At 43.4% G+C, this 26431-nt stretch overlaps 1 protein-coding gene across 3 annotated transcripts in view; it reads right to left on the bottom strand.

Moving 5' to 3' along the window:
- Positions 1 to 437: 437 nt before the first annotated feature.
- The window catches only part of PRPSAP1 (phosphoribosyl pyrophosphate synthetase associated protein 1), a 48259-nt gene continuing 22265 nt past the window's right edge, over positions 438 to 26431 (bottom strand). For all 3 annotated transcript variants that reach the window (XM_021718370.1, XM_008069605.1, XM_008069606.1), the window contains 7 exons: positions 22241 to 22413; positions 20505 to 20620; positions 20028 to 20083; positions 19018 to 19163; positions 3288 to 3358; positions 2354 to 2500; positions 438 to 1195 (listed from right to left, as the gene is read on the bottom strand). In XM_021718370.1, the coding sequence (XP_021574045.1) occupies positions 1037 to 1195; positions 2354 to 2500; positions 3288 to 3358; positions 19018 to 19163; positions 20028 to 20083; positions 20505 to 20620; positions 22241 to 22394 (849 nt within the window). In that variant the 5' untranslated portion in view covers positions 22395 to 22413 and the 3' untranslated portion in view covers positions 438 to 1036. The remainder of the gene's footprint in view (positions 1196 to 2353; positions 2501 to 3287; positions 3359 to 19017; positions 19164 to 20027; positions 20084 to 20504; positions 20621 to 22240; positions 22414 to 26431) is intronic.

Below are 26431 nucleotides of genomic sequence, written 5' to 3'. Positions count from 1 at the left end.
TTCGCAGCAGACACCCTGTCTTCCTATGACATTTAGTCCTGACTTGGATCAGGCCCAAAAGCACAAAAAGTGATTCCGCACTTGCAGAAAGGTCTCCTTGATAAAGGTGGTATAAACTAGAACTGTGATGATGAAAGTTAAAGTGTTGGAATGCAGAAGGACCAAGTGCAGTAATGCAATAACCGTGTCACCTGTCACACAGGAAAAAGAACAATCTGTTCTTTCTTAAAATTTATATTTTAAATGTATTATTCAACAAGGACTTAACTTTAATGCTTAGGAAGGGGCTGGAACCTGGAGAAGAAGATTAAGATTTAGGGTCTAGGGTTTGTAACCAGCCATGTCCTAACTACTCTTTCTTTATACAGTCTGGACAGAAGTCAGTCACCATCCAAGCAGAGGAGCAGGTCACTCTGCAGTATAGCAAAGAGACCAGCGAGACAACGAATTCTTTTATTCGCAACATGAGAGCCACACGGGTACACAGAGGTGGGATGCTATTTTCTAAGCTGACATCCTTGAGAGGAGTAACAACACAAATGCTTCGTTGTTCAGTGGCTAAAGCACAGCAGTTTCTGAAAGAAAAATATGATTCTCTATAATAAGACTTGAAGGTGACTGGGAGAGGACAAGTGGACAGAAACAGTGTCAGGCACTCGGCTTCCCTAACCAAGCTCAACATAAACACCTACAGGTCCTTGGAACTGAAACAACTGAATGCACATTAGAGAGTTAAGGCTTGATCTGCCTTTCACTTATCTTCAATGCCAACAAGACTTTCAGATTCTTTTCAGGAAAGCATTTCTACCTTTGTTTATGCAACAGGGCTAATGATGGCAGACATTTAAGGCCATGTTATTTATCCCATCAGTTCTTCTTGATCACCTTAATGCCTCCTACCCACCAATCCTGGTGAGACAGAATATCTAACTCCAGAATATTTCAGTCCTCCCTGCAAGGAAGCACTGTGTACATAATTGATGGCACTGCTTTTTCATGTTGTCTTAGGAGTTCCAGGGTCAAGGCAAATGTGAAACTAGTCATCCACAGTGATGTTTCGGAAAAGGTAGGCCATGGACTCTCCGTTGTGGATTCTCCGAATTGCTTCCGAAAGAATTAAACTGATATCCACAGTCTTTATCTTGGGACACTGCAGCTTCTGTACCTCATGCGGGACAGTATTCGTCACCACCACCTAGTCATACAGCAATAGAAAATGAGCACAGTTACTGATGTGTGCCCCAAGCTGGTTACTCAGAAAAGCTTATCTAAAATTTAGTACCCACAGGCTAAGTTCCAAATTACAAAACTTTGTTCCACTGAGTATAGTTTTTATAAACTAAAATTAACCAAATTTATGCAAGGGAAAAGTTACATGGCTCAGAACATAAGACTAAAGTCCTATGGACGTCATGGTCTACATGCAGAAATACAGTGAGTCCCAGCACTATGCAAAACTTTCATATCATCAGGAAGAATTCAGGTTTCAAGAGAAATGCTACTAGAGTATCAAATTATATTCAAGCATCAAAGCAAATCTTATGCAAAGACATATACTGATGCTCCTCAACTTATGAAGGGTTATGTCCAGATAAATCATCATAAATTGAAAATACTGTAAGTTGAAAATGCATTAACACTTAACCCACCAAGCATCATGGCTTAGCCTAGCCTAGCTTCAGCATGTTCAGAACACTTACATTGGACTAGAGTTGACAAAATCATCTAATGCCAAGTCTGTTTTATAATACAGTGTTGAATATCTCATGTAATGTATCAAATACTATACATTGTATCAAAGTTGTGATGGTTTTGTGCCATGATAAAGTCAAAAAATCCTGAAGTCAAACTACTGGAAGTAAACCGGGCTCGGTGGCTCAGTTTGTAATCCCGCGCCTTTGGGAGGCTGAGGTGAGTGGATTGCCTGAGCCTGCGGGTTCAAGACCCGCCTGGGCAGGCGAGACCTCATCCCTACAATAAATCAAAAAAATTAGCCGGGCGTGGTAGCGTGTGCCTGTAGTTCCAGCTACTTGGAAGGCTGAGGTGGAAGGATCACTGGAGCCCAGCAGGTCAAGGCTGCGGTGGCCGGGAGCGGCCACTGCACTCCAGTCTGGGCGACAGTGAGACTCCAACTCAAAAAGAAAAAAAAAAACTACTGGAAGTGGGGTACTGTCTGAATTCCTAAATATACATCTGCCCCAACCAACTGCTAGCATCAAAAGCACTATTTCACAGGCACTCTATAGAGAGATTAAGCAATTTAATAATGACTGAGTCATTTTATTATTCTGGGAAGACACAGCAGCACATCTTGACTCAGCAGACTGTTTCAAGCCCTTTAGAAGCAACAGACCTCGTCAATGGAGGACTCCTCAATCAGACGGGGGGCTTCTGCAGACAGGATGCCATGGGTGGCCATGACATAGATCTTGTAAGCACCTCTTTCCTTCAGGATCTCTGCGGCAGCAACAAAACTCTCCACATCGTCAATTATGTCATCCTGAAGGAGAACAGAATGAGTAGGAAAGAAACATCCTCCAGCCTGGTCTAGGAAGACATACTTCTCTGCACTCAGTTTCAGAGGATTTCTGATGGAAAATCAGAGCTATGTGCCTGGATCAAAGACTGAACACTCAGAAATGGCAAAAGAAGTGCCTTGACAGCACCTTGTTTATCTGTCAGAGCAAAAAGCTGTCAAGTATATGTGATGTTACAGCTAGAGTTTGGGATTGCCAGGACTCAGTTCCCTTTCCAAATTTCTGATTAATCCCGTATACCCAGTGCCCATTTATCCTTTTCCAGCAGAAAGTGACATGGGAGGAAAATTGAAATAAAGTGAGCTACTGGGAAGGATTGATGACTCTCTAGCCAGCTAAGATATTTAGAGCTAGGAGCAAACATATGTCAAAATGCAAAACGAGTCTGCCCAGGACACTTGTTCTTAGCAGTGAAGATGGAACAGCTCATCTTCAGTTCCTCTCACTGCCCTAAAGTCTAAGGATGATTAGGCGAGCGGGTGTGAGGGAACCGAGAAGCTGTAAGATGAAGGTTATGGTGCTCCATATTCTCATGGGAGGCACTGTGCTCACTTCAAATCTGTAGGTTACACTTTGGTCCCATTTATCTATAGAAAGATTCCTGCTTCTTGTCCTAAGGGAGTTTGGGCAAGAAAGGACAGATCGAGTCATTTAAATCTGTTCTCACGACTGGAAATACAACCCAGAGTGGACAAGCTACTGATGAAGAGCCAGGAGTGCCGTCTTTGTACACAAAGGGTGATGCCATACCACTATGATCGCGATGCGGCCTCCGACATCTCCGACTACAGTTATTGGTGGCTTCTCTTTGGCCATCATCACTAGCAAAACAAAACAAATCACAAGGTCCCAGTCATTCGTGTATCACTCGATAGAAGTAATCACAATCCCATTTTCTGGAAGCGGCAAAACCACTGTTCAGACAAAAACAAACAAATCTCAGATTCCTCCTCAATGAATCCAGGGTCTCTCAGAAACAGAACAGCGCTGGCCAACAGAAATAAAAAGCAAGCCATATGTGTCACTTTAAATTTTCTTGTAGCTATATTAAAAAGTAAAAACAGGTGAAATTAATAGATTCTATACAATATACCCCAAATATTATCATTTCCACACATAACTAATATAAAAATTTATTAATGAGATGTTTTTCGCTTGTTTCTTATCAAGTCTTTGCTAGTTAGTGTGTTTTACACACACAGCTCTTCTTAGATGAAACTAGCCCTATTTCACAACTCAGCAGCCACCACAGTGCACAGCACAGGTAGAAAGGCAGAGCAGCAGAGCACGAGAGGTCCTGCCAGCACAGAGAGGCTGCACTGCAATGCCAAGCAGAACAGACAACCCCACGGTGGCTGCAATTGACAGAGACATGCAGAAGAAATGCCACTCACAGGACAATAAATGGGGAAGGCTGCCAGGTCAACAGAGGGCCTTACTTCATTTTCACCAAAGTCACCTTATTTTGACAGTGTAGCCTTATTAACTGCACTACTAACATAATCATTTTCCTCAATAACTACACACTCATCATCTTTTCCTGATTTAACTGGCCCAGAGGCCTATCTTCTCACTACAGAATCTGCATCTGGGCTGGGCGTAATGGCTCAAGCCTGTAATCCCAGTGTTTTAGGTAGCCGAGGTGAGAAGATTGCCTGAGCCCATGGGTTCGAGAACAGCCTGGACAACTTGACAAGACCTCATCTCTACAATAAACTTAAAAAAAATTAGCCAGGCGTGGTAGCACATGCCTGTTGTTCCAGCTACTTGGAAGGCTGAGGCAGAAGGATCGGCTGAGGCAGAAGGATTGACTGAGCCCAGCTGGTTGACACCGGGGTGGCCATGAGCATGCCACTGTACTCCAGCCTGGGCGATGCAATAAGACTCCAACTCAAAAAAACAAAACAAAACAAAACAAGGCCAGGTTCAGTGGCTCAGCCTATAATCCCAGCACTTTGGGATGCCGAAGTGAGTAGACTGCCTGGGCCTGCAGGTTCGCGACCAGCCCGGGCAACTTGGCAAGACCTTGTCTCTACAATAAATCAAAAGTTAGCTGGGTACGGTAGCACATGCCTGTAGTTCTGGCTACTTGGAAGGCTGAAGTGGAAGGATGGCCAGAGCCCAGTAAGTCGATGCTGGGGTGGCAGTGAGTGTGACACAGCACTCCAGCCTGGGCGATGAAGTGAGACTCCAACTCAAACAAAACAAAAACAACAAAATCTGCATCTGGAAAAGGCCATGAGATTACAAAGACAGGAAACAGAATTCACCCTCAAAGGAGATTAGTAAACTGGAGAAACAAAGACTATTTCAGAATAGGCTAGGCTAGGTATTCTTTGTTTTGAAAGCTTTTCATTATTCAGAAATACTTATTATTAAGTGAGTAGTGAGGAAGCAAAAGAGAATAAAATTCAGGGTAATTATATTATTTAGTGATTCTGATTACAACCAGATAACAATTTAAGCCAGGCATGGTGACTCATGCCTGTAGTTCCAGCAATTTGGGAGGCTGAGACGAGAGGATTGCCTGAGCCCAGGGGTTTGAGACCAGCCTGGGCAAGTTGGCAAGACCTCGTCTCTATAATAAATAAAAGCCTGGTGGCACGTGCTTGTAGTCTCAGCTACTTGGAAGACAGGTAGAAGGATCACCTGAACCCAGCAGGCAGAGACTGCGGTGGCTGTAAGTATGCCACTGCACTTCAGCCTGGGTGATAGAGTGAGACCCTGACTCCAAACAAACAAACAAACAAAACAATTTAACTGATCCTTCTATAGGCAATGAATACTTCAGAGAACAGATGCTTTTCTCTGTATATTAGCAAATTAGCTGAGTTCAAATTCAGCACTATTTTACTGCAAACTTCAATAGATATGTATTTCCTGATACATATCTATTAAATCCCAGAAACAGGGAATTTCTTGAATTTGAGCAAGTCAAGAAGGCTCTACCGCAGGTTTGAGACCCGCCTGGGCAACTTGGCGAGACCTCATCTCTACAATAAATAAAAAATTCAGCTGGGCGTGGTAGCGCATGCCTGTAATTCTGGCTACTCGGAAGGCTGAGGTGGAAGGATCGCCGGAGCCCAGCGGGTTGAGGCTGCGGTGGCCGGGAGCGGCCACTGCACCCCAGTCTGGGCGACAGAGTGAGACTCCAACTCAAAAAAAAAAAAGAAAGCTCTGTATATAAAATCACCTAAAGTGGGAGAAAAACCACCAACATCAGGAGCAGCTTCCACAGGTTCGGTCTTGGCATTAAACCATGTGGGTAGGTGGTTATGTTAACCTACCAACTTCTTAAAGAACATGGCCCCTTTTATCTTTGTAAAAAAGGAAAAAGATTGCAAGCCAGTGTCTCTCATCATCCATAGAATTTCAGCTCTAGTTTGATGCAGATAAACATCATAGTACTCGTGTTAACTTTTCTGCAACTCTACCTCTCATCATTATTAACTAACTATTGTTAGTTTGAATAAAAAACCTAGGCACAGCTAGGATTGAGAATAAAAAAGGCTGAAAAGAAACTTTCTCCTCAATATACTCATTCCCTGTTGACATGGAATTTTAGGATCTGAATAAAACTGATCACATAACTTGGTGACTACTACAAAACGGAGACAGACTTTATTATAGGGTAGAATAAAATGACTAGTACCTCACAGGCCAACATTTTTAGCTTACTAAAAAAATAAAACACGAAAAATTCCAGTTTTCATGAGATATCAAGAATAAAGGAGTCGGGCATGGTGGCTCATGCTTATAATCCCAGCACTTCGGGAGGCTGAGGCAGGAGGACTGCTTGAGGCCAGGAGTTTGCGACTAGCCTGGGCAATATAACAAGACCTTGTCTCCACACACACACAAAAAAATTAGCCAGGTGTGTTGGCACTTGCCTATAGTCCCAGTTACTTGGGAGGCTGAGGTGAGAGGATCACCTGAGCCCAAAAGGTCAAGGTTTTGGTTAGCTGTGATTGTACCACTGCCTTCCATCCTGGGTGATAGTAAGACCCCCAACTCAAATAAATAAATAAATAAAATAAAGGGGTGCTAAAATTACCCTATGTTTAGATTCTGCTTTTTCCATCTTGTCAACCAAAGCCCAATTTATAAATAAAATGAATTGTCCAACACTACTTAAACCCAGAAAATCACTGTAAAAACTGTATCAGCTATAGTAAAAATGTCTACAATTCACCAAATGATCTCCAATGTTCTTATGAAGGATGCAGGAAGTTGTCTTTTCCTTTTTTATTTTTAATTTTTATTATTTATTTATTTATTTATTTATTTATTTTGTAAGTTGGAGTCTCACTCTGTCGCCCAGACTGGAGTTGCAGTGGCCGCTCCCAGCCACCGCAGCCTCGAGCTGCTGGGCTCCGGCGATCCTTCCACCTCAGCCTTCCAGGTAGCTGGAACTACAGGCGCGCGCTACCACGCCCAGCTAGTTTTTGATTTATTGTAGAGATGAGGTCTCACCAAGTTGCCCAGGCGGGTCTCGAACCCGCGGGTTCAGGTAATCCACTCACCTCAGCCTCCCGAGGCACGGGATTACAGAGCCACCGAGCCCGGCGTCTTTTGCTTTTTTTTTTTGAGTTGGAGTCTCACTCTGTCGCCCAGACTGAAGTGCACAGGCTGCTCCCGGCCACTGCAACCTCGACCTGCTGGGCTCCGGCGATCCTTCCGCTTCAGCCTTCCCAGTAGCCGGAATTACAGGCATGCGCTACCACACCCGGCTGATTTTATTGTAGAGATGAGGTCTCACTGCCCAAGCAGGTCTCGAACACGTGGGCTCAGGCAATCCACTCACCTCAGCCTCCCAAAGGCACGGGATTACAGGCTGAGCCACCGAGCCCGGCTCGTCTTTTGTTTTTAAGATGAGCATTTTCCAAGCACAAGGATGCTGTATTTAAGACCATCCTTAGCTCAAGCACGCTGCACAAGCACCTGCACACATATGTGCATCTCTACTCCCTCCCTGGAGTCAATAACCACACCTCCTTCTGCGAAGTCAACAGCTGAAAAGGACTGTGGGGAATCATTCATTCCTTACCCATTTTGATCACATAGTTCAGTGAAATGTCAAATTGTCCCAACAGACCGACATTAAAAGGATACAGGAAATAAAATGAAGTCTATGTAGAACTAGAACTGAATTGATTTTGAGCTCATCACCCTATCTACATGCAAACAAATCAAAATTTATATTTAACAGATGCTCAAGAAGAGCCAATGTCTGTTTTCACTTTAGTGGTGAAAACCACACTTTCACCTGTAAAATTAACAAGCCAGGAAAAGCAAGTCAGAAAAGGTGACTTCCTCTCACTTTTTTTTTGAGTTGGAGTCTCACTCTGTCACCCAGACTGGAGTGCAGTGGCTGCTCCCGGCCACCGCAGCCTTGACCTGCTTGGCTCCGGCGATCCTTCCGCCTCAGCCTTCCCGGTAGCCAGAATTACAGGCATGCGCTACCATGCTCGACTGATTTTTTTTGATTTATTGTAGAGATGAGGTCTCGCTGCCCAGGCGGGTCTCGCACCCGCGGGCTCAGGCAATCCACTCACCTCAGCCTCCCAAAGTGCTGGGATTACAGGCTGAGCCACCGAGCCCGGCTCCTCTCACTTTTGTGATCCAAATTCTTAGCTTTCACCACTGTGGCAAATATAGAGCAGACTTGAGTGGAACAACCAACATAGTATTTTCAAGTTCGCTAGATGCCCTTGCCCATCACCAGTGAGGTATCAAGTTTGCCTTATAATAAGGTTTCACTCTGTCATTCATACAGTTGCATTTTCAATAAGTTACTCTAAACTTTAAACTTACTCTAAACATTTTCAATAAGTTATCGGGTTCTCAACCTCAGCACTCCTGACATTCCAGACTGGATAACTGTGGCATCGCAGCGTGTGTAGCTGCATCTTTGGTCTCTACCCACTGGATGCCAGTAGCTGCCTGTCCCCCCTCAGTTGTGACAACCAGAAATGTCTCCAGACATTGCCAAATACCTGGGGGCAAAATCTCCCCTAGGTGAGACACTACTGCTGTAAAAAAATGGGTGGGGGAAGATAAAATAATGCAAAAACTCCAAGGGTGGATATTTGCTTCCCTTTGGCCTTGTGATAGCATTCCAATATTTTAATCCTCCTTACTAACAAATGAACCATTGGAATACACTGTATAACTGGCATAAAAATATAAAGCATATTTAATTTAAAATGCACAATTACATATACAAGAAATAACTTCTTTTTTGGGGGGTCAAGATCTCACTCTGTCCCTAGGCTGGAGTGCAGTGGTAAAATTATGGCTCACTGCTGCCTCTACTTCTTGGGCTCAGGTGGTCCTTCTGCCTCAGCCTCCTGATTAGCTGGGACTGCAGGTGTGTGTCACCACACCCAACTAATTTTTTAGTTTTTTTGTGCAGACAAGGTCTCACTATGTTGCCCAGGATAGTCTCAAATTCCTGGGCTCAAGCAATCTGCCTGCCTCGGACTCCCAAAGTGTTGGGATTACAAGTTAAGAAATAACTTAAGCCTAAAAAAATAAGCTGGGCTCAGTGGCTCAGCCTGTAATCCCACGCCTTTGGGAGGCTGAGGTGAGTGGAATGCCTGAGCCCGCAGGTTCGAGACCCGCCTGGGCAACTTGGCGAGACCTCACCTCTACAATAAATCAAAAATTAGCCGGGCATGGTAGCGCGCACCTGTAGTTCCTTCCAGCTACTTGGAAGGTTGAGGCGGAAGGATCGCCGGAGCCCAGCAGGTCGAGGCTGCGGTGGCCGGGAGCAGAGTGAGACTCCAACTCAAAAAAAATAAAAATAAAAAATAACTAAGTCTACAAAAGAGAATCATAATGCATAAAGATGACTACAGGCCAGGCGCGATGTCTCACGTCTGTAATCCCAGCACTTTGGGAGGCTGAGGTGAGTGGATTGCCTGAGCACACGGGTTCAAGACCAGCCCGGGCAAGTTGGCGAGACCTCGTCTCTACAATAAATCAAGAAAAATTAGCCTGGCGTGATAGCATGCGCCTGTAGTTTCAGCTACTTGGAAGGCTGAGGCAGAAGGATCGCCAGAGTCCAGGAAGTTGACACTGGGGTGGCTGTCAGCGTGCCACTGCACTCCAGTCTGGGCAATGGAGTGGGACTCCAACTCAAAAAAAAATAGCTGGGTGTGGTGGCATGTGCCTGTGGTTAAAGCTACTTGGGAGGTTGAGGTGGAAGGATCACCTAAGCCCAGCAGGTCGAGGCTGTGGTGGTGGTGAGTGTGTTACTGCATTCCAGTCTCAGCAACAGAGTGAGATTGCTACTCAAAAAAAAAAAAAGATGACCACAAGGGGAAACTATTGTTACACTCAAAAGCAACAAAGCAACATTCTCAGAATAAAGAATCTCACCATATAAAATCCTGTGATAATACAACAACACCTATCTAAATAACCTCTGTCCCAATAATTTTATTCCTTGATCTTTATCCTGTAAATCTAGTCAGTCACTTTAAATTAGTCATAGGTAGTAATTGTGGCAATTGAGCATGTACACTCTGAAACCCAATCTTGGGTTTCTAAATACCATTCTCCACTAATGGAAACAGGACTCCTTGGAGAAATGGCCAGTTCCAGTGCTAAGAAAGTATAATGGGGCTGGGCTTGGTGGCTCAGCCTGTAATCCTAGCACTTTGGGAGGCAAATAGACTGCCTGAGCCCATGGGTTCAAGACCAGTTCAGGCAACTTGGTGAGACCTTGTCTCTACAATAAATCAAAAATTAACTGGGTGTGGTAGCGCGCACCTGTAGTTCTGGTTACTTGGAAGGCTGAGATGAAGGACTGCCAGAATTCAGCAGGTCAACGCTGGGGTGGCCGTGAGTGTGCCACTGCACTCCAGCCTGGATGACAGAGTGAGACTCCACCTCAAAAAATAAAAATAAAAACAAAAAAACAATAGAAAAAGAACATATAGCCGGGCTCAGTGGCTCAGCCTGTAATCCTGCGCTTTGGGAGGCTGAGGTGAGTGGACTGCCTGAGCCCGCGGGTTCGAGACCCGCCTGACCAACTTGGTGAGATCTCATCTCTACAATAAATAAAAAATTAGCCGGGCGTGGTAGCACGCACCTGTAGTTCCAGCTACTTGGAAGGCTGAGGCAGAAGGATCACTGGAGCCCAGCAGGTCAAGGCTGCGGTGGTTGGGAGTGTGCCACTGCCCTCCAGCCTGGGCGACAGAGTGAGACTCCAACTCAAAAAAAGAAAAAGAAAGTATAATGGATGTCTAGTTATAGGAAAAAGTAAGGAAGTATCAAATAAATGAAGGGGCCATGTCCAAAGAACATAGGAGGCAAGCTGAAAGAGTTCTCTTTGAACCGGGCTCAGTGGCTCAGCCTGCGCTTCGGGAGGCCGAGGTGAGTAGATTGCCTGAGCCCGTGGGTTCAAGACCCGCCTGGGTCACTTGGCCAGACCTCATCTCTACAATAAATCAAAAATTAGCCAGGCGTGGTAGTACATGCCTGTAGTTCTGGCTATCTGGAAGGCTGAGGCGGAAGGATTGCCAGAGCCCAGCAGGTCGAGGTTGCGGTGGCTGGGAGCATGCCACTGCACTCCAGTCTGGGTGACAGAGACCTCAACTTGGAAAAAAAAAAGAGTTATCTTTGGCCAAAACTGAGACAATTTGAGCATTAAAATAAATACAGGCATACTTTGTATTACTGCACTTCACAGATTTTTTTTTTTACAAATTTAAAGCTTGTCACCCTGCATCAGACAAGTTTAATGGCACCATTTTTCTAACAGCACGTACTTACTCCCTGTCTCTGTGTCACATTAGGCAATACTCATGATATTCCAACCTTTTCCGTTATTATATCTGTTACAATGATCTGTGATCAGTGATTTCTTTTCTGTTTTTTTAAAGCCAGAGTCTCGCTCTGTCACCCAGACTGTAGTGCAGTGTTGTGATCATAGCTCACTGCAACTACAAACTCCTAGGCTCAAGCAATCCTCTCACCTTGGCCTCCCAAAGTGCTGGGACTACACAAGTCAATCACTGTGCCTAGCCCATGAGGAGTGATATTTGATGTTACTATTACAATTTTGGGGGGGCACCGTGAACCATGACCATATAAAATAACAAACTTAGCCGGGCTCGGTGGCTCAGCCTGTAATCCCACGCTTTGGGAGGCTGAGGTGAGTGGATTGTCTGAGCCCGAGGGTTTGAGACCCGCCTGGGCAACTTGGCGAGACCTCATCTCTACAATAAAAAAAAAAAAAAAAAAAAAAAAATCAGCCGGGCATGGTAGCGCGTGCCTGTAGTTCCAGCTACTTGGAAGGCTAAGGCAGAAGGATCGCCGGAGCCCAGCAGGTTGAGGCTCCAGTCTGGGTGACAGAGTGAGACTTCAACTCAAAAAAAAAAAAGATAACAAATGTAATAAATGTTGTATGTGTTCTGACTGCTCTACCAACCAGCCTTTCCCCTGTCTTTCTCCCTCTCATAGGGCCTCCGGGTTCCCTGAGACACAATATGGAAATTAGGTCAGTTAATAATCCTATAATGGTCTCTAAATGTTCAAGTGAAAGGAAGAGTAATACGCCTCTCACTAAATCAAAAGCTAAAATTATTAAGCTTAGTGAACAAGGCATGTTCAAAGTCAACAGGTTTGGCCAGGCATGGTGGCTCACACATGTAATCCCAGTACTTTAAGAGGCCAAGGCCAGAGGACTGCTGGAGCCCAGGAGTTGAAGACAAGCCTGGGCAACATAATGAGACCTCGTCTCTACAAAACAATCAAAACATTAGCCAGGTATGGTGGCACATACCTGTAGTCCCAGCTACTTGGGAGGCTGAAGCAGAAGGATCACCTGAGACCAGGAGGTCAGGCTGCAATAAGTCATGATTGTGCCACTGCATTCCAGCCTGGGTGATAGAGTGGAACCTCCACAAAGAAGGAAGGAGAGAAGGAAGGGAGGGAGGGAGGGAAGCAAAGGAAGTAGGTAAAGGAAAAAAAGGAAGAAAAGAAGAAAGAACAAGAAAGAGAAAGCAAGCCAACAGGCTGAAAGCCAGACTCCTGTTCCAAACAGTTAGCCAAGTAGTACACGGAAAGGAAGTTCTTGGAGAAAATTAAAAGTGCCTCTCCAGGAAACAGATGAATGATAAGAAAGTGAAATAGCCTTATTGCTGATATGGAGAAAGTCTGAGTGGTCTGGAGAGATCAAACCAGCCATAGTGTTCCCTTCAGCCAAAGCCTAGACCAGAGCAAGGCTTTAACCCTCTTCAATTCTATGAAGGCTGAGAAAGGTAAGGAAGCTACAGAAGAAAAGTCTGAAGCTAGTCAAGGTTGATTCATGAGGTTTAAGGAAAGAAGCTGCCTCTATAACATCATAGATGGGGAAACTGGAGCAAGTTATCCAGAAGATCTAAGACCCTTAATGAAGGTGGCTACACTAACCAGCAGACTCTTATACTGGAAGAAGATGCTATTTAGGCCTTTCATAGCTAGAAAGAAGCAATTCCTGGCTACAAAGCAAAGGACACGCTGACTCTCTTGGTAGGGGTTGATGCAGCTATGACTTTAAGTTCAAGCCAGTTTATTTAGTATTTTGAAAACCCTAATGACCCTTAAGAATTATGCTAAATCTACTCTGCCTGCGCTTTATAAATGGTACAAAACCCAGATTACAGCACATCTGTTTCCAGCATGGCTTACTGGATATTTTAAGCCACTGTTGAGACCTACTCCTCAGAGAAAAGATTATTTGCAAATACTACTGCTTACCAACAATGTACCTGATCACCTAAGAGCTCTGATGGAAATGAATGAGGAGATGAATGCTTTCATGCCTGCTAACAAAATGCCCATTCTACTGCCCATGGATCAAGGAATATATATATATATATATTTAGGTGGAGTCTCACTCTGTCGCCCAGGTTGGAGTGCAGTGGCACGCTCCCAGTCACTGCAGCCTCAACCTGCTGGGCTCAGGCAATCCTTTCGCCTCAGCCTTCCAAGTAGCAGAAACTACAGGTGCACATCACCATGCTCAGCTAATTTTTTGTAGAGATGAGTTCTCACCATGTTGCCCAGGCTGGTCTTGAACCTGCGGGCTCAGGCAATTCTCTTGCCTCGGCCTCCCAAAATGCCGGGATTATAGACTTGAGCCATTGCACCCAGCCTGATCAAGGAATAATTTTGACTTTCGAGTCTTATTACTGAAGAAATGTATTTTGTAAAGCTCTAAATGATATAAATAGTGGCTCCTCTGATGGATCTGGGCAAAGTAAACTGAAAACCTGAAAAGGATTCACCAGTCTAGGTGCCACTGAGAACATCTGCAATTCATGGGAGGTCAAAATAACAACATTAACAGGAGTTTTGAATAAGCTGATTTCAAGTCTCATGGATGACTTTGAGGGGTTCAAGACTTCAGTGGAAGAAGTCACTGCGCAGGTGGTGGAACTAGCAAGAGAACTAGAATTAGAAGTGAAGGCTGATGATATGACTGAATTACTGCAATCTCATGATCAAACTTTAAAACAGGTCTAGGGCTGGGCATGGTGGCTCACACCTGTAATCCAAGCACTTTAGGAGGCGGATGTGACAGGATTGTCTGAGCCCAGGGGTTCAAGACCAGTCTGGGCAACTTGGCGAAACCTCATTTCTACAATAAAATCAAAAATAAAAACAAACAAAAATAAAATAAAATGGGACTGGGCGAGGTGCTTATGCCTATAATCCTAGCACTCTGGGAGGCCGAGGTGGGTGGAGGTCCAGGAGTTTGAGACCAGCCTGGGCAACATAACAAAACCTCATTTCTATAAAAAAAAAAAACATCAAAAACTTAGCTGGGTGTGGTGGTGCGTGCTTGTGGTCCCAGCTACTTGGGATACTGAGGTAGAAGGACTGCCTGAGCCCAGGAGGTCAAGGCTGCCATGAACTGTGATCACTATGATCATGCCACTGCACTGCATGGGAACCGAGTAAGACCCCCAACTCGAAAAAAAAAGAAAGAAAACTTAAAAATGGATGAGAGTTGCTTCTTATGGATGAGTAAAGAGTATTTCTTAAGATGAAAATCTGAAGAAATTTTTATTTAACTTTTACATGCACTAGGAAAACAAAAAATTCATGAGACTCACTTTATTGCAATATTTGCCTTTTAAATACTATTTATTAATTTATTTTTTAGGAACAAGGTGTTGCTCTGCCACCCAGGTTGGAGTGCAGTGGTACAAACATAGCTCATTGTCGCCTCGACCTCCTGAGCTCAAGTGATCCTCCTGCCTCAGCTTTCCAAATAGCTGGGACTACAGGTGTGCACCATCATGCCCAGCTAATTTTTTTATTTTTTGTAAAGGCAGGGTCTCACTCAGTTGTCCAGGCTGGTCTCAAACTCCTTGCCTAAGCCATCCTCCCACTTCAGCCTTGCAAAGTGCTGGGATTACAGGTGTGAGCCACTACACACTGGGCCTTCATTATTGTTTCTTTAGAGCCAAGGTCTTGCTCTATTGCTCTGCTGTCCAGGTTGGAGTGCAGTGGTTTAAGCAAAGCAGCACCAAACTCCCATGTTCAACTGATCCTCCTGCTTCAGCCTCTTGAGTAGCTGGGACTACAAGTGTGCACCATTACACTTGGATAACTTTTTTCTTTTTTTTACTTTTTTAGAGAAGTGGTCTTGCTGTATTGCCCAGGTTGATCTCAAACTCCAGGCCTCAAGCAATCCTCCCACCTCACCCTCCCAAGTGCTAAGATTACAAGTGCATGCCAGGCTCGGTGGCTCAGCCTGTAATCCCGCGCCTTTGGGAGGCTGAGGTGAGTGGATTGCCTGAGCCCACAGGTTCGAGACCCGCCTGGGCAACTTGGCGAGACCTCATCTCTACAATAAATAAAAATGAGCCGGGCGTGGTAGCGCACACCTGTAATTCTGGCTACTTGGAAGGCTGAGGTGGAAGGATCGCCGGAGCCCAGCAGGTCGAGGCTGCGGTGACTGGGAGCGGCCACTGTACTCCAGTCTGGGTGACAGAGTGAGACTCCAACTCAAAAAAAAAAAACCAAACAAAAAAAAACAAGTGCAAGCCATCATGCCCAGCCAATATATCTGCTTTATTGCAGTAGTCTGGAAGTGAACCTGCAAGATCTCTGAGGTATGCCTGTGATAGTCATGGATTATATAACTCATTGAACAAAATAATATTCTATGAATCCATACTGATACAAATGAATAAAAAAAGGAAGAGAAAGCTTTCTTACGCTAGATTGTCAACCAATAAATGTACAAGGAATGATGGAATTAGAAAAATGACCATTTGGAAATAATCATAGTAATAATTGGTTCAGGCAAGAATCATTAATAGATGTTAAATTTGATGAGAAACAGGCTATTTACATAGTCTTAACATAAGATACTGCTATTTACAAAGGGAGAAAAAAAAGGAGTTACTTTATAGTAGAGAAGCCAGACATTGCCTTACCAACCAACCAGAACCCCATATCACCAGTAATGGGACACATCACGTGTTTCCTGAGATATTTCTGCCAAAAATGCATAACCCGAATCTAATCATGAGGATACAAACAAGCCCCAATTAAGGAACAGTCTGCAAAATAAATGGCCCATACTGTTCAAAGGTATCAAGGTCATAAGAAACAATGAATAGAGGAGCCATTCCAGATTAAGGAGGACTAAAGAGAAATGACAACTGAATGCAATGTGTGACCCTGGATTAAGTCCTGGACCAGAAAGAAGTTTTTTCCTTTGCTTTAAAGAACATTAGTGGGACAATTGGTGAAATGAGAATAAGGTCTGTAGAGTACAATACTATAACAATGTTAATTTCCTGAGTCTGATAATTATACTGTGGTTATATAAGAGAGTCTTTTGTTTTTGCAAAATACACACTGAAGTATTTAGGAATAAAGGGACATTATGTCTCTTACTTATTCTCAAGTAGTGGAAAAACAGATATGTATATATAAGTGTTCAATCTAGGAACAGAGTGAAGAGTATATAGTAGAAATCTGTAATATTCTTTATACTTTTCTGTAAATCTAAACTTAATTCAAAATAGAAAGCCAAGTATGGATTCTGGAGCTAGCCAACTCATTCCAATCTCCGGCTCCACCAGTTCCTGGTTGTTTCCTGGTTAGCAGAATGAGGAATCATATACATCCCTATATGGATGGTTGCATGAGGACCAAATGCAATGATCTACTAATGTGCTTAGAAAACCACTCGGCAGGCTGGGCTCGGTGGCTCAGCCTGTAATCCCAGCACTATGGGAGGCCAAGGCGAGCGGATTGCCTGAGCCTGCGGGTTTGAGACCCGCCTGGGCAACTAGGAGAGACCTCATCATTAGCCAGGTGTGGTAGCGCGTGCCTGTAGTTCTGGCTACTTGGAAAGCTGAGGCGGAAGGATTGCTGGAGCCCAGCAGGTTGAGGCTGCAATGGCCGGGAGCGGCCACTGCACTCCAGTCTGGGTGACCGAGTGAGACTCCAACTCAAAAAAAAAGAAAACCACTTGGCACATAATAAAGGGCTCAACAGATGTTTATTATTATTGAAGCTTTGTTTTTCATAGCCAAAGACTGAAAAAAACCTACATGTCTATCAACATGGGACTGATTAAATAAATTATAGTATATTCATAATATGAATCACTATAAAACTGTAAAAAAGACTGAGAAATCAGGCCAGGCACAGTGGTTCATGCCTGTAAAACCAGCAGAAGAGTCGCTTGAGGCAAGGAATTCAAGAGCATCCTGGGCAACACAGCAAGACCCCATCTCTAAAAAAAATTTTTTTTATTAGCTGGGTGTGGTGGCACACACCTGTAATCCCAGCTACTTGGGAGTCTGGGGCAGGAGGATTGCTTGAGCTCAGGACCTCGAGGCAGTGAACTATAATGGTACCACTGTATTCCAGCTTGGGTGACAGAGGCACTCTATAAAATTTTTAAAAAAAGACTGAGAAATTCTGTATGATCTGTAAGTACTGGCAGGGAAGGAGCTAATGAATGAAAAAGGAATAAAGCAGAACAATTTGTATAACATATTACCATTTGTGTGGAAATGAGAGAAAAAGAAATAGTTGCTTACATATGCAAGAAGCCAAATGCATCAAAGATCTGAGTAGCTAGAGGCAGAGAAGAGTTTGGGGTAGGCCAGCAGACTTTACACTGTGAAGAATCTTATACCCTTTAAATTTTGAAATATGTGACTGGATTATCTATTAAATATGTGAATGGGTTATCTATTCAAGAATTTCAATTATAAAATCCTCAAAAAATAAACAAAATGCTGACAGTAAAAATTTAAGTTAAATAAAAGCATATTAGTAGCTGGGGATGGTGGCACAGGCCTATAGACCCAGCTACTTGGGAGGCTGAGGTGGGAGGATCACATGAGGACAGGAATTCATAGCCAGCCTGAGCAGCATAGCAAGATCCTAGCCCTATTTAAATAAATAAATAAAAATTTAAAAGTATATCAGAGTACTTGTTTCTCATATAAAAACATCCAAAATTGAAAATAAAGCAATGGAAAAAGCAAAGGTTAAAAAAAAAAAGGAATGCTTACGCCTTAGGCAGAAGCCTGCCTGAAATGCAAGCATTCTATTTCTTCACGCTATTGATCTCTGCATGTTTCTGAGCCACAGCAAATAGGTACAGATTTTAAAAAGAAATAATCTCCTTCCTCTAAAGAGTTTAACCATATCTTCTGGTTTCTGCCACACCAAAGTCCATGGAAGTAAACAGCTTCCATACTACTGGATGAATCACAGCAAGTTAGTCGAGTATGAGGTCAAAGGGCTATATTACTAGAGTAAGTGCTACAAGTTACCTGACGGTCAAAGTCTGGAAGTTGATCAATGACTGCTATCACTCACTCAGCTTATTAAAATACAAAAGCTAGAGATTTCACATCATCACACATACAACTTTGTTTTTTTAATATATAATTTCTATTTTAATTTTTTTTACACATACAACTTTTTAAACTAAAGCAAAATTATTTAATGTTCTTTGAATGCTAAGTGTTAACTAGATTACAATTGTCCTTGCACAGTTTGCAAATGTGCATACACAATCTCCTTTTACACAAAGGAAATCAAATGTAATACCATCCAATTACTGAAAAACAGCTAGGCTGGGCATAGTAGCTCATGCTTATAATCTCACCACTTTGGGAGGCCAAAGTGAGAGGACTGCCTGAGCTCACAGGTTAGAGACCAGCCTGGGCAACTTGGCAAGACCTCATCTTTACAATAAATCAAAAAACTAGTGGGGCGTGGTGGCGTGTGCCTGTAGTTTCAGCTATGGCAGGCTGAGGCGGAAGGATTACCTGAGCCCAGCATGCCACTGCACTCCAGGCAACACAGTGAAACTCCGACTCAAAAAAAAGAAAAACAGCAAGACAGCATATATTCACATAGGTATTAACTCCAAGCTAATCACACTACTTAAAACTTTCTTCAATTTACAAATAAAATAAAAATGCAGAAATCATCTTACATGGCAACTCTAGGCCCGGGTGCACAGTGGCGTTTTTGACCATAGGGGGAGAATGTCGCCCATCATCCATGTCTAGTTCTGTGCACTGAGCTTCCCCGTGGATGACAGCTAACCCCAAACGCAGTCTCTCAGCATAGGACTGGGCCCTTGGAGAAGGACAAAGGGAAATGGTGAAACTGATGGGAAGAAAACCCAAGCATTACTACTGCATCACTTTATTAATCATAAAATGAAAATATTCAATCTCTTAGGGACATAGAAGACATTACTTACATAAATCAGAATGTGGGGCCCAGGCCAGAGGTAAATGCCTCAAGGGACATGTGATTTGGGAGTCTGTGCTCATATCTGATTCTAGATAAGTTTGAATTTATCCTCTGTTCAATATTCTAACAGAACAAACTTTATTCAAAACTACATCTTAAAATCAGTTGCCTACCTGGGCATGATGGCTCATGCCTATAATCCCAGCACTTTAGGAGGCAGAGGTGAGGATTGCCTGAGCCTCGGGGTTCGAGGCCAGCCTGAGAAACTTGGCAAGACCTTATCCCTACAATAAATAAAAAAATTAGCCTGGCAAGGTGGCACACACCTTTAGTTCCAGCTACTTGGAAGGCTGAGATGGAAGGATCTCTTGAGCCCAGCAAGTCAAGGCTGCAGTGGCTGTGAATGCGCCAGTGCACTCCAGCCTGGGTGACAGAGTGAGACTCCAGCTCAAAATAAAATAAAGTCAGTTGACTAAAAAATGCTCATAGGCTATTTTCCTTTCCCTAAGAACTTAAAGGAAGAACTTTTTTCCCCAGAGGAAAGCTGAGTAATTCAGAGATCTGCTTATATTGTATGGAGACTAGAGACAAAATCATGTGTGGTCAGGATACGACAATGACACAGGGGAAAGCGAGAGCCAAGGAGTTTTACAGGCCATGTTAGGACAGCCCCTGGACTCTAAAACAGCTAATTCTGACTTCATAGCACCCAAAAGGAATCTGATAAATATTTGGCTTACTTACCTCTTTGCAGCATCAGGAGACTTGGCTACAATGACGGCATTTCTGTAATTTGGAATCTAGATTTGAAGGAAAAATAGAAATACTGAAAAGTTATCAAAAATGTCACCTAGACGCTGGTATTACAATTTTTCCTCTTCTAACAATGATCCAAACTAGTAATCACATATTTTATGTCTAACATTTATCAGTTAACATCATTGCAAAAAGTACTCCTATACCAAGGATAAAAAGATAATTAACACCTTCATTTTAGAAAACATAAGCAAACTGTTAAAGATATTTGGAAGAAAATTCATTTTTACTGTCTTAAAAATATGAGCCTCCATGACTAAATGTTGACCCTATCTGCCTGCCTCAGGCATAAGACTTAAGGGAAAGCTCATTTGATGTGCCTTTCAATACTGAAATCTAATACCAGAGAAAAACTAAATAGGATCTCTTTTGAGGACAATGGGGTGTTTGCTGGTGGCTCCTCACTTCTTCCTGGATATACTGAAGCAGGAAAGGTGAGGCTCTAAGGTTGTCCACGGGAAAGCTGAAAAAGCCTTGTATTTCCTTTTGATGAAGATCCATAGTGATAATGTGAGTTAAACCTGAAATTTTAAAACAAAAAATTACAAAGTTCACCCTACAGGTTAATGGCTACAGTGGACACAGACTAGATGCTCAACTCCTGCTTCCCACCAGAAGACTGGAGACAGAGGATATTGTGAACAAGCACAGTATTTACAGAATTTATTGTTAATCTTAATAAAACTTTAATGTAAAGAAGCCTATGACCTTCCACATGGACAAAGAACTAAAGCTGAGGAAAGTACTAATTACTGGCTTGGTCTAGAAAACCAAGAAAAGAATAATCGGATAGAAGCAAAAATATGAATATGGAATTAATAAATACTGAGCAATAATAGATGTAAAAAATAGGAAGGCCTTGATTAAAGAATCTAGGAAGAAATGTTAAAGAACTATGGCTTCAGCAAAAAAGGAATAAGAAAGCAAAAGCAAAGTAAAATAGATATTAGAAGAAAAGAAACTCATGTAACACAAAGATAAGATACTGAAGTTTGGAACAATTTCTGTATGTGATAAAAGAATGCTTCAAGTATTATTATAGAAAGATAACTAAGACATACTTTTATAATCAACTACTAAATAGAAAAAAGTACATGTATAAATACACTGCAAATTGCCAAAGGTCACTGCAAAGCTTCCAGAGCAAAAAACCAGTATTACTTGGTTCTCTCCAAAATCATGATGCCTTTTTAAAGAGAATAAAATTGAAATACAGCTGTCCCATTGCATCTGTGGGTTCCACATCCATGGATTTAACCAACCAGACTAAAAATGTAGTAGTTAGGCTTGAATGGTTGTGTCTGTATACAGCATGTACAGAATTTTTTTCCTTGTCATTATTTCCTAAACAACACAGCATAACAACTACTTACATAGTATTTATATTGGATTAGTATTATAAATAATCTAAAGGTGATTTATAATATATGGGAGGATGTACATAGGTTTATGTGCACATACTACCCTATTGATAAGAGGTTTTGGTATCTGCTGGGGGGAAGATGGGGTTCTGGAACCAATCCCATGAGGATACCGAGGGAGGATTGTTATATTTCTTTCTGAAGACCAAAACATGTATTAGCGTTTTTAAATAGACATAAGAAAATAAAAACTCAATAGCATCAGATTTATAGGCCACAAAGTTTGCCATTGCACTTAAGAATAAAAATAATGAAAGTGAGCTGCTATGCAAAAGGCAATGAGGGGTAGGAAGGAGACTATATAAACTAAAGAAGTAGTAAAAGAAAAATCCAGTTTTAATTCTAAGAACATAAATAGAAATTAGCTAGTCAGGGCAAATATGTACACCTAGACCTAAAGCTCAAAAGATCATATAAGAATGCCAAGGCCATCAGCTAAAATTTTAATGATTAAGATGAAACAAAGAAGTGACAAATGATAAAATGTTCATGACTAGAAAAAGTAGAAAACACTGAAGCAATGGCATTCTAAAGTAAGACAAAGAGAATTGGCAGGAAAAAAAGAATTTATAACCAAGCTCACACATCCCCAATTAAAACTGTACAAAAAGAAACAAACAAAATAGGCCCCAAACTAGACATCTGAGGTATAAACTAATCTTAACTAGGAGAGAATGCTAAATGATAGTGCTGGAACGCTGGCTCTCTGTCCAAGCTCACCTGCTTTAGCCAGCATGGATGCCAAAAGTTTGCACACAATGGAACCCCTCTTCCTCATCTTGCTCTGCTTGCTGTAGGGGAAATAAGGGATGACTCCAATAATATTCCTGGCACAGGCAGTCTTCAGTGCATAAGCCATGATCAGTAACTCCATCACAGCTGTATTCACGTCTCTGAAACAGTTAGGATTTATATTTTGAGATTAATTTCATGTATTAACCTCTAAAAACAATCCTGACTTAATATGGGCTACTCAGATGGGTGTTACAGGCATTTTGGCACCATTTTAGCTTACAACAGCACCTCATGAATGCAGGGGGAAAAATTTACCAATTCTTCTCTTTAGCTGAGTAGAATCTGGTTTTCACCTGTGGTTACTCACATTTACAGCAGTTAAAGCACTGCCACCTTTGCCTGGATCATCTGTGTCTGCCCAGTAACTGTAGTGGCATGTGAAGAAATTGCTGGTGACCAGAGCTACCCAACACCTGCTGGTACCCTCCCAGGGATTTAGGCTCAGGCCAGCGTGAATGCCAAGGAAACCACTTGCCCTTCTATTTAGCTACCATTAACAGAAAGATTTTCAGCTGGGCTCGGTGGTTCAGTCTGTAATCCCATGCTTTGGGAAGCTGAAGTGAGTGGATTGCCTGAGTCTGCGGGTTCAAGACCCGCCTGGGCAACTTAGCAAGACCTCATCTCTACAATAAATCAAAAAACTAGCCGGGCGTGGTAGTGTGTGCCTGTAGTTCCAGCTACTTGGAAGGCTGAGGCGGAAGGATCGCCGGAGCCCAGCAGGTTGAGGCTGCGGTGGCCGGGAGCGTGCCACTGCACTCCAGTCTGGGCGACAGAGTAAGCCTCCAACTAAAAAAAAAAAAAAGAAAAAAAAAAAACCGAAAGATTTTCTCTTTTTTTCTCATTGGGGTGGGGAAGTCTTGGAACTTATTTTCAAAAACCTCTCCTTCCCTTCTTTCCCTGAGATATACAGATTCCCAACAGATTACCTAGATAGACAAAAAAGGAAACATTTGAGGGAAAGACTATTTCCAATGATAATGAATATGGATTGCTAGCTTTTGTCAAGGCTGATCAAACTTAAGTTGGAATCTGCATTTGTCTATCGATGTAGTGCAGTGGTGCAATCATAGCTCACTATAGCCTTGAACTCCTGGGCTCAAGCAATCTTCCTACCTCAGGCTCCCAAGTAGCCAGGACTCAGTATGGGCTACTATGTCTGGCTAATTTAAAAAAAATTTTTTTTTTCTTTAGAGCTAGGGTCTTGCTATGTTTCCCAGGCTGGTCTCAAACTCCTTGCCTCAAGTGATCCTCCCAACTTGGTCTCCCAAAGCACCGGGATTACAGGCATAAGCTACAGTGCCTAGCATGGCTTTGCCATTAAAAAGGGCACAAGTCTTAAAATCCTTCAGGACAGTCTCCCACTATTCTGCCTCTCACATTAGCCTTGTCCTGCTCCTCCCTAGATTCTCCACACATCCTCAAACACCCCCTCTTTGGGGGTCAGGACTGTATTTACCTTCCCCTCTGTCATCAGTTCTTACTCATGGGAGAAGCAGGGTCTTCAGGTGCTAGGTCTTTTTTTTTTTTTTGAGTTGGAGTCTCACTCTGTAGCCCAGACTGGAGTGCAATGGCTGCTCCCGGCCACCGCAGCCTCGGTTCCGCCTCAGCCTTCTGAGTAGCCGGAATTACAGGCATGTGCTACCACGTCCGGCTGATTTTTTGATTTATTGTAGAGATGAGGTCTCGCTGCCCAGGTGGGTCTCAAACCTGCGGGTTCAGGCAATCCACTCACCTCAGCCTCTCAAAGGCGCGGGATTACAGGCTGAGCCACCGAACCCGGCTAGGTGCTAGTTCTTGAATTAACGTAGGAGTGAGGCTGCTCTCATTATAGCAAAACGGAAAGCCTGCCATTGACACAGCAGACTTAATACTTGCTGCATAAGTGGATGAATGAAATACTCATCAAAAGACACTGTCTAGCTTGCAAGATAATCCAGCCATTTCCTTCCAGTTTCTCCGGATTTATGCTTACGCCTCTCTCTAAGGCAGAATGTATTTGAGAGTGAGCAACTACAAGGTCGTTCTTTCACTCTGACAATGTTTTCCACTTCCACATTCAACTCCTGGAACTTCCAACCTCACTTTTGTAATTTGGATTTTTACAACTGTTGCAGGGTTCTGGGATAAAAATCATTTCCCCCCAAGGGTAGGTATGCTTGATTTAGGGCTCAACGTCAAGACAACTAATACTCCCTTTAGATTGCAAATTGGTTTCATTATTTTCCAGTCAACATTATTTTCCTCTGAAATAAATCAAAGCATTTTTCTCCTTCATGCTTCCAAATTAGTAACGCCCTACACCTAGGATCAGAAGGTGAGAAGACACAATCTTTTGGATAATCAGGACAAATCAATTCTCAAACACGTTCAAGGCACTTGGCCAATTTTAGTTCATCATCCCTTCAACAAATACTTATTGAGCAACTTAAGTCAAGCATTGTATTAGGTAAACAAGGCAGACCACCTCTCAGAGGATGCCAGAGATCACCTGGAATCACTCTGAGGTAATCATTCATTCCAAGAAGGAGCACATCTGACTTATGTAAGAAGATTCCCTTCCCCAAAGACTTTCACACTTTATTCCACAGAGAGGAGGGCCTCTCTTCCCACATCAGATCACCTTAATTAATGCCTTGTGAGCTCCTTAAGCTCCAGCTTAACCTGCAGAGTCCGAGGACAGCATGTAATCAACTCAGGAGTCCATATCTAAATTAAATAGCAGGCACCTATAGATTGCTTGCCAACTTTAGAAATAAAATTAAGCCGGGCTCGGTGGCTCAGCCTGTAATCCCATGCCTTTGGGAGGCTGAGGTGAGTGGATTGCCTGAGCCTGCAGGTTCAAGACCTGCCTGGGCAGGCGAGACCTCATCTCTACAATAAAATCAAAAAATTAGCCGGACGTGGTAGCGCGCGCCTGTAATTCCGGCTACTCGGAAGGCTGAGGTGGAAGGATCGCCGAGCCCAGCAGGTCGAGGCTGCGGGGGCCGGGAGCAGCCACTGCACTCCAGTCTGGGCGACAGAGTGAGACTCCAACTCAAAAAAAAAAGAAAGAAATAAAATTAGTCGGCCAGGCGTGGTGGCTCAAGCCTGTAATCCCAGCACTTTGGGAGGCCGAAGTGAGAGGACTACCTGAGCGCATGGGTTCATGACCAGCCTGGGCAACTTGCCAAGACCTCATCTCTACAATAAATCGAAAAATTAGCTGGGCGTGGTAGCACGTGCCTGTAGTTCCAGCTACTTGGAAGAATGAAGTGGAAAGAAACCTGAGCCCAGCAGGTCGATGCTGGGGTGGCCGTGAATGAACCACTGCACTCCAGCCTGGGAAACGGAGTGAGACTCCAACTAAAAAATAAATAAAATTAGAGCATTTCTTAACCTTCCATTTGTGTGATACTGTATGGTTACACACAAGCTCCATTGAACATGGCTTTTTTTTGTTGTTTTTTTTTGTGTTGGAGTCTCAGCCCAGACTGGATTGCAGTGGTCGCTCCTGGCCACCGCAGCCTCGACCTGCTGGGCTCCGGCGATCCTTCCACCTCAGCCTTCCGAGTAGCTGGAATTACAGGCATGAGCTATCACGCCCGGCTGATTTTTTTTTTTTTTTTTGAGTTGGAGTCTCACTCTGTCGCCCAGACGGGAGTGCAGTGGCCGCTCCCGGCCACCGCAGCCTTGACCTGCTGGGCTCCAGCGATCCTTCCACCTCAGCCCGAGTAGCCGGAATTACAGGCATGAGCTATCACGCCTGGCTCATTTTTTTTTTTTTTTTTTGGAGTTGGAGTCTCACTCTGTCGCCCAGACTGGAGTGCAGTGGCTGCTCCCGGCCACCGCAGTCTCGATCTGCTGGGCTCCAGCGATCCTTCTGCCTCAGCTTTCTGAGTAGCTGGAATTACAGGTACGCGCTACCAAGCCCGGCTAATTTTTGATTTATTGTAGAGATGAGGTCTCACCAAGTTGCCCGGGCAGGTCTTGAACCTGCAGGCTCAGGCAATCCACTCACCTCAGCCTCCCAAAGGCGCGGGATTACAGGCTGAGGCACCGAGCCCAGCTGAACATGGCTTTTTAAACCAGATCCCAATGCCAACAATACAGTTAGTGTTGGAGTTAATTTGGTAGATG

The sequence above is a fragment of the Carlito syrichta genome, unplaced genomic scaffold, assembly GCF_000164805.1.
Source record: "Carlito syrichta isolate Samal-C Ts95f unplaced genomic scaffold, Tarsius_syrichta-2.0.1 Scaffold312140, whole genome shotgun sequence".
NCBI classification, from domain to species: Eukaryota; Metazoa; Chordata; class Mammalia; order Primates; family Tarsiidae; genus Carlito; species Carlito syrichta.
The sequence above is the reverse complement of the archived record's forward strand: the minus strand, read 5'-3'. Positions and strand labels throughout refer to the sequence as shown.